The sequence below is a fragment of the Cucurbita moschata genome, unplaced genomic scaffold, assembly GCF_002738365.1.
Source record: "Cucurbita moschata cultivar Rifu unplaced genomic scaffold, Cmos_1.0 Cmo_Scf00067, whole genome shotgun sequence".
Lineage (NCBI taxonomy): Eukaryota > Viridiplantae > Streptophyta > Magnoliopsida > Cucurbitales > Cucurbitaceae > Cucurbita > Cucurbita moschata.
The window spans coordinates 706,593-714,298 of record NW_019268583.1 but is presented as its reverse complement, the minus strand read 5'-3'; the positions used below and the strand labels follow the sequence as shown (position 1 = coordinate 714,298).

The 7,706-nt window shown below is 41.2% G+C and overlaps 1 protein-coding gene and 1 long non-coding RNA gene across 3 annotated transcripts in view; one reads left to right on the top strand and one right to left on the bottom strand.

The window, feature by feature from the left end:
• Window positions 1-478, bottom strand: part of LOC111437863 — a 2,550-nt gene extending 2,072 nt beyond the window's left edge. Inside the window, exon 1 of the long non-coding RNA XR_002709509.1 lies at window positions 190-478. This is a non-coding gene — a long non-coding RNA (uncharacterized LOC111437863). The remainder of the gene's footprint in view (window positions 1-189) is intronic.
• Window positions 479-694: 216 nt separating this feature from the next.
• LOC111437861 (titin-like) lies at window positions 695-7,458 on the top strand. Of its 2 annotated transcripts, none has more exons than XM_023075942.1 (2): window positions 695-1,056; window positions 1,658-7,458. In XM_023075942.1, exons 1-2 carry the CDS (start codon window positions 1,009-1,011, stop codon window positions 7,115-7,117), a joined length of 5,508 nt encoding a protein of 1,835 aa, XP_022931710.1. In that variant the 5' UTR covers window positions 695-1,008; the 3' UTR covers window positions 7,118-7,458. The 2 variants fall into 2 exon arrangements, with proteins under 2 accessions (XP_022931710.1, XP_022931708.1); XM_023075940.1 differs by having other exon boundaries at window positions 1,616-7,458.
• Window positions 7,459-7,706: the final 248 nt, after the last annotated feature.

The following is a 7,706-nucleotide window of genomic DNA, read 5'->3' as shown; positions in this document are numbered from 1 at the left end:
GGGGGGGGGGGGGGGGGGGGGGGGGGGGGGGGGGGGGGGGGGGGGGGGGGGGGGGGGGGGGGGGGGGGGGGGGGGGGGGGGGGGGGGGGGGGGGGGGGGGGGGGGGGGGGGGGGGGGGGGGGGGGGGGGCAAAGGCCTTTTTGTTGATTGAAAAACAGGCCAGGCCCAACAAAACTAGTCAATATGTACCTGGTGGGAGTGGGCTTCAAAGCTTGCAGGCCATGGCTGAGGGTCCTGCACTGCTTTTATCTTTCTGCACCTCCATAATGCTATGATCAGCTGGAGAAGATGATAATTGAGTTTGAAAGTTCCTTAAAACAGATCAAGTTTCTTAAATCATTCAAAAAAGATTGATCATTTCCCTTTTGCCTGCTAAGAATCAGAGACAAGCATACAGCAGCAAATGGAAAGTACAAAAAAAAAAGTGTGCTATGAATGCCTTAATGACCAATGTCCAAGTCTCATATGATGTTAAATGCAATATTTAAGAGGAAAAAAATATCAAATGCCGAATGGCTCCAACCTGATCTTATTGAATGGCATCCCAGACGTAACATGCACTTATGAATATGACATAGAAGACCAAAACAATACACAAAGCATGGGACCCAGTTGCTTTTGCTGTTTTGTCACTTAGCCAATGCTCTAATTATCATAGCTTTTTATCTCTCCACCCTCTTTGATCTCCTTTTTCATTTAGATCAAAAACTAAAAGGAATCATCATCATCATCATACTCCTCATCCTCATCAATCATTCCATCCTGGATCATGTGAGAAAAGTCTGTCACTGACAGACTGTTTTTTTTTTTTCCCCCCTTTTCCTTTTCTGAACTTTTTTTTTTCCTCAAGTGGGGTGGTTCTTTCAAGAAGTTTTCTAGTGGATTAATTAAGATTTTCTGCGTTGTTGCCAACTGCACCATTCCTTTCCTTAATTTCTTCATCTTTTTTTTCATTTCAATTTCTTAACTACTGGGAACTGCCACTTTGGTCCTCAATTCACAATCATTATGGCCACCCAAACTCTTGATTCCCATCAAACTTCTACATCCGATGAGGTGAGTTTTTCCTCCAAATCACTTCTGATTGTTCGTACTTTAGTTTCTTCAGCTTCTTATTTTGCTGCATCTTTTCTGACTACTCCCTTTTGTGGAGATCGTTGTTTGTTCTCTTGTTTTTTAGGATTTTTGATCAACACCCACTTGTTTTTTTTTTCAGTTTAAACTTCAAACACCCCTCCGTTTGATGTTTTTGTTAATCTGCATGTAATATTGACTGCATGCAGTATATATATATTCCCTAAAACTGAATATTACATGTAGAACCCACACATTTATTTGTTAATCAAGAACTAATTTTTCTGCTACCAGGTTATCTTATCTATAGTTTAGAACCATGGCTGTAGTTTAGTTTATTAGTTATTTTGAGTCCTTCACTGAATTCCCTAATTTTCATCTAATTTGTGTAAGGGTTCTTTATTCACACCTTGATAGATTAGAGCTGAGTTGTAAGAGCATGTTATTCTGTCACAGGGTAGATTGAATCCGTCAATTCCTTTCCTTTCAGTAATATTTTCTGTGTTTTTTAAATTTTTAGTTAATTTTTCTTGTACTGTAGAAAATGGTGAAGTTAAGTAGTGAAACAGTACAAATGGAACAGATAAATGTCTCTTCACCACAAGAAACTGTAGAAGACGACAAAGAGAAAGGCAAAGCTGACAACGTACATATTCCAGATAGTACTTTGTCCACAACAGAAGAAAAAGAAGTGGATATTCAGGTTGAGCCTCCTGTTATTGAGGTGAAAAAAAGAGATGAAGATCCTGTTGTTGGTCTATCAATTCAAGACACTGTGAAGGTGGAAAAAGAATCACCTTTTGTAGCAGAGGTAGTGACCTCTGTTGCTGAGGAGAGCCCATCATCTGAACCGGTTGGAGGAGAAGCAACAGAGCTGCCAGTAATTGCGTTCTTGGAGAGGAGTATAAAGGAGTTTGATGCAGCTGACAATGTTAAGAGCCCACCAGAAGCGCAGCCAACTGCACAAAAATTAGAAGAGCAACCATTAGAGGCTGTGGGCCTTCCAAAGTTGGAGGATGAATCATCAGACGATACGGTTGACAGTCAAGGAAAAGAGAAACCAGGTGCCGCTGTACAGTCTGCAACAGAAGCCGCAGAAAAAGTTGAAACTTTAACTGCGCCTGTTGAAGTAGAAGAGAAGAAGCCACAGATTATTGATAATCCAGAATTATCAGTTGTTGTAGACTCAGGTAAGGGCCCAGCAGAGGAAAATGAGGAACTGGCGACAGAATGCGTCAGTGTAGAGAAAGAACCAGACAAGGAACCAGAAGCTGGTGTTCCAGAAGAATCCGTTGAACCAGCAAAGAAAGAAGCTCAGCCGATAGAGGTTGTTCCAGCGGAAGAACCAATAGAGGTGGTTGCAAAAGAAATTAGTGAAACAGTTGAACCTCCAGCAGAAGAGAAGCAGCCAGCCGAAGTTCATCCAATCAAAGGATTGGAAGAAGTGAAAGCAAAAGAAGTTCCCAAGGAAAAGGAGCAGGCATCTGAAGTTGAACCAGCGCAAGAATCAAGAGAGGTGATTGAAACAAAGATTAGTGAATCTGTAGAAGTTCCCCAGGAAAGTGAATTGCTAGTTGAAGTTCATCAACCAAAAGAACTAGTAGCGAAAGAAAAAGAGACAAATGAATCCATCGAACCTCTCAAGAATGAGGAGCAGCCGGTTGAAGTTATTTCCCAGAAAGAATCAGTTGAAGTTCTGGTAAAAGAGGTTAACGTATTAGTTGAACCTCACAAGAACAAGGAGCAGGCAGATGAAAGCTTTTCAGTGATAGAATCTGGAGAAGAGAACAAAAAAGAAGCCAATGATTCCACATTGGGTTCTGAAGAAGTTGAGAAACAAGAAAAGGAGATCATTGAAGTGAAGGATGGTACAGGAGAGTTATCTGAAATAACTAAACAAGTTCTTGACACTCGTGCTGAGGCTGAAACCGTGAAAGATGAGAAGCAATTAGCATCTGGAGATGACCATGGCCCATCAATTGAAGGGAAAATCCAGGAAGAGGGAAGTGATAAACAAGATTCAGTAGGTCAGGTGGCTGAATCTGGTCCTATAGAAGACTCTGTTAAGGGCCCAGAAAAAGAGCAACCAGCTACAGAGTTTGTAAGCGTGGAGAAAGAGCCAAAGAAGGAACCAGAGACAACTAGTCTTCCAGAAAAATCTGTAGAACCACCAAAGAAAGAAGCGCAGCCAATTGAGGCTGTTTCAGTGAAAAAACCAGAAGAGGTGGTTGCAAAAGAAGTTATTGAAACCCTTGAACCTCCAATGCAAAAGGAGCAGCCAGCAGCGATAGCAAAAGAGAGAATTGATGCGGTAGCAGAAGAAGTTACTGAAACAATTGAACCTCCAAAGAAAGAAGCGCAGCCAATTGAGGTTGTTTCAGTGACAAAACCAGAAGAGGTGGTTGCAAAAGAAGTTATTGAAATCATTGAACCTCCGATAGGAAAGGAGCTGCCAGCAGTGATAGCAAATGAGAGAATTGATCTGGTAGCAGAAGAAGTTACTGAAACAATTGAACCTCCAACAGAAAAGGAGCAACCAGTAGTGATAGCAAAAGAGATAAGTGAGCTGATCCCAAAGGAAGTTACTGAAACAGTTACAACGGGAAAGGTGCTACCAGTAGTGACAGCAAAAGAGATAAGTGAGGTGGTTGCAGAAGAAGTTATTGAAACGATTGAACCTTCAACAGAAAAGGAGCAACCAGTAGTGATAGCAAAAGAGATGAGCGAGGTGGTTGCAGAAAAAGTTACTGAGACAGATGAAACGGTTGAACCTCCAATAGAGAAGGACCAACCCGTGGTGATAGCAAAAGAGATGATTGAGGTTGTTGAAGAAAAAGTTAGTGAAACAGTCGAACCTCCAACAGAAATGGAGCAACCTGTGGCGATAACAAAAGAGATAAGTGAGGTGGTCGCAAAAGAAGTTACTGAAATGGTTGAACCTCCAACAGAAAAGGAGCTATCAGTAGTGGTAACAAAAGAGATAAATGATGTGGTTGCAGAACAAGTTACTGAAACAGTTGAAACGATTGAACCACCAACAGAAAAGGAGCAACAAGTAGTGGCAGCAAAAGAGATGGGCAAGGTGGTCGCCAAAGAAGTTACCGAAACGGTTGAATCTCCAACAGAAAAGAAGCTATCAGTAGTGGTAGCAGAAGAGATAAATGATGTGGTTGCAGAACAAGTTACTGAAACAGTTGAAACGATTGAACCACCAACAGAAAAGGAGCAACAAGTAGTGGTAGCAAAAGAAATGGACGAGGTGGTCGCAAAAGAAGTTACTGAAACGGTTGAATCCCCAACAGAAAAGGAGCTATCAGTAGTGGTAGCAAAAGAGATAAATAATGTGGTTGCAGAACAAGTTACTGAAACAGTTGAAACGATTGAACCACCAACAGAAAAGGAGCAACAAGTAGTGGCAGCAAAAGAGATGGGCGAGGTGGTCGCAAAAGAAGTTACTGAAACGGTTGAATCTCCAACAGAAAAGGTGCTACCAGTAGTGATAGCAAAAGAGATAAGCGAGGTGCTTGCAGAACAAGTTACTGAAACGGTTGAACCTCTAACAGAAAATGAGCATCCGGTAGTGATAGCAAAAGAGACAAGTGAATCCATTGAGCCTCTCAAGAATAAGGAGCAATCAGATGACGTTATTTCCCAGAAAGAATTAGTAGAAGTTATAGCACCAGAGGTTAGTGCATCCTTTGACCCTCCTAAGAACAACGGGCAGGCAGATGAAGGTTTTCCAATGACAGAATCTGGTAAGAGACTAAAAGAGGAGCCTCCAGCTAAAGAATGTGTCAGCGTAGACAATGAACCAAGGGAGGAACCAGAGACAAGTCTTGTTCCAGACTTATTCGTTGAACCTCTCAAGAAAGAAGAGCAGACTAATGAGGTTCTTACAGAAGAAGAACAAGTAGAAATTATCACAAAAGAAATTATTGAAACAATTGAACCTCCAACAGAAAAGGAGCAGCCCGTTGAAGTTGACCGCCAAAAAGAATCAGGAGAAGTGACAGAAAGAGAAATTACTGAAACCACAGAACTCGTTCATCCAGCTCATGAATCGAGGGAAGTGACTGCAGAGAAGATTAGTGAAACTGTTGAACTTTCCAAGGAAAATGATTTGTTAACCGAAGTTCATCCAGTGAAAGACTTGGAAGTCGTACCAAAAGGCACTAATGAATCCATTGAACCTCCCAACAACAAGGAGCAGCCAGATCCAGTTCTTTCCCAGAAAGAATCATCAGAAGTTATAGAAAAAGAGACTAGTGCATCCTTTGAACCTCTAAAGAACAAGGAGCAGGTAGAGGAAGATTTTCCAGTTACAGAATCTGGAGAAGTGAAGGGAAAAGAGACCAGTGATTCCACAGGTTCTGAAGAAGTTGTGAAACAAGAACCCGAAGCAATTAAAGTACAGGAAAATGTGAGAGAATTACCTGAGCTGACCATTCAAGAAACTGACGTGGAGGTTGAAAATATAAAAGATGAGAAGACATTGGTTTCTGAAGGTGACATTAACCCACCCATTGAGGAAGGAAAACCCCAAGAAGAAGAGGCGCAATATGCAGTGGAAAATGATGAACAAGTTTCAGTTACTCAGGTGGCTAAATCTAACCTTATAGAAGATTCTGATAAGGGCTTAGAAAAGGAACCACAAGCTAAAGAATTTGTCAGTATAGACAAAGAGCTGAGGAAGAAACCAGAGACAACTTGTGTTCCAGAATTGTCTGCTGAACCTTCCAAGAAAGAAGAGCTGGTTGAAGTTCTTTTACCAGAACAGGCAGAGGTGATTGAAAAAGAAATAACTGAAGTAGTTGAACTTCCGACAGAAAAGGAGCAGCCCATTGGAGTTCATCCACTAGTGGTGGAAAAAGAGATTACTGAGCCCACAAACCTTCCTAAGACAAAGGAACATGCAACTGAAGTACAGCCAGTGCAAGAATCAATGGAAGTCATAGAAGAAAACATTAGTGAATCTGTAGAAGGTCCGAAGGAAAGTGAGTTGCTCATTGAAGTTCAACCCGAGAAAGAACTAGAAGTCGTGGTGGAAAAAGACACTAGTGAATCCATTGAACCTTCCAAGAACCAGAAGCAACCAAATGAAGTTCCACCTGAGAAAGAATCAGAAGTTATAGCAAAAAAAATTAGTGAGTCCGTACCTCCCAGCAACACAAAGCTTCCAGATGAAGGTTCTCCTGTGACTGAATCTGAGGAGGTGAGAGCAAAAGAGACAGGTTCGGAAGCAGTTGAAAAACGAGAACTTGAAGTTACAGAAGTCAAGGACGGTAAAGAAGAATCACCTGAAATAACCAATCAAGTTCTGAATGATTATGTGAAGGTTGAAACTGAGGCAATTGAGAAGAGTGAAAGTGTGAAAGGTGAGAAGTCATTAGCTCTTGGGGATGACAGTAAGCCACCTTTGGGAGTAGAACAAATCCACAAAGAAGAGAAGCAACGCACAGAGGAAAGAGACAGACAAGATTCACTTCCCCAGGGGGCTCAACCTAGTGTAGAATTAACTACAGGGGACTTTCCTCTTCAGGATGTGAAAAAAGATGAAAAAAAGGAATCGATCAATATCGATGGGGTTGAAAAGGTGGGAGAGGAAATACAGAAATTAACTCTGCCAAGGGAAGAGGTGGCTCCAAGAGATTTTGAAACTGATGCTGTGGTAGTAGAAAAGTCAATTGATGACCAAAAGGCTGGTGAGGTAGCTGACCTGATTGCGGAAACCAAGATAGAGGAGAGTATTAAAGATGAGAAACCAGCAGAGGTTGAAACTGGCATAGCTCATGTAAATGAAACGCCTAAAGAACCCCAGGAACCTGAGTTGGAAGTAAAAGATAAAGAAGCTGTGAAAACAGGAGAAGTTGCAAAAGTGAATGACAAGAAAGAAGTTCCATCAAAGCATAGTCATAAGCATTCACACAATCTTTTATCGAAAGTAAAACAGTCACTGGTGAAGGCAAAGAAAGCTATCATTGGTAAGTCACCCAGCTCAAAAACCCTTTCCTCTGAAGCAAGGGATGACGTTAAAGTTAAGTGATGGTGTGGAACTAATAAACACTGAATAGTTCCCACGAATGCCGTATTACCCTTATTGTTTGGACACGCAGCATATTCAGCGTTGCGGTGTCAGTATCATTTGATTTCTCTTGGTTTGTTTCTTATTCAGAAAAGAGTGTGTATAGAAGAAGGTTTCCTTTAATGCTATACTTGATACTGTACGAATATATTGGTTTTTCTTTGTATTTATTATTTGTTGGTGTTTTTTTATAGTAATTATAAGAAGATGTGGTTGTGAGGATTTTTTGGGATAGTTTTCATAGTTGTAATGTAAACTTTAATATTGTACCGTGATGTGTATATTGTCAGCATTTTTGTGGATCTTGTAAGGAGGCTTCCTTTGTCTTTCCGTGGAGTTAAAGTTATTACTAAAGGGTTTTGTCAAATCGAAGGCAATGTCAATATTGTGAAACTTAAGTATGGGTAATGGCGTACTTGCATGGAATGCAAGGGATGCGCCTGTCTATTGACATTCGACATCAACATATACTGTAAAGGAAGAAATGTCTTTTTCCTTATTTCCTCATCAGGCTGCTCAATTTAGTACAACTACAAGGGAACTTCATTTT

Excerpts from the sequence above, each read along its gene's own strand:
- LOC111437861 (XM_023075940.1), top strand. The coding sequence starts at position 1,009 with ATGGCCACCCAAACTCTTGATTCCCATCAAACTTCTACATCCGATGAG. Across the intron at positions 1,057-1,615 it reads AAACTTCTACATCCGATGAG|AAAATGGTGAAGTTAAGTAG; the intron begins GTGAGTTTTTCC and ends CTTGTACTGTAG.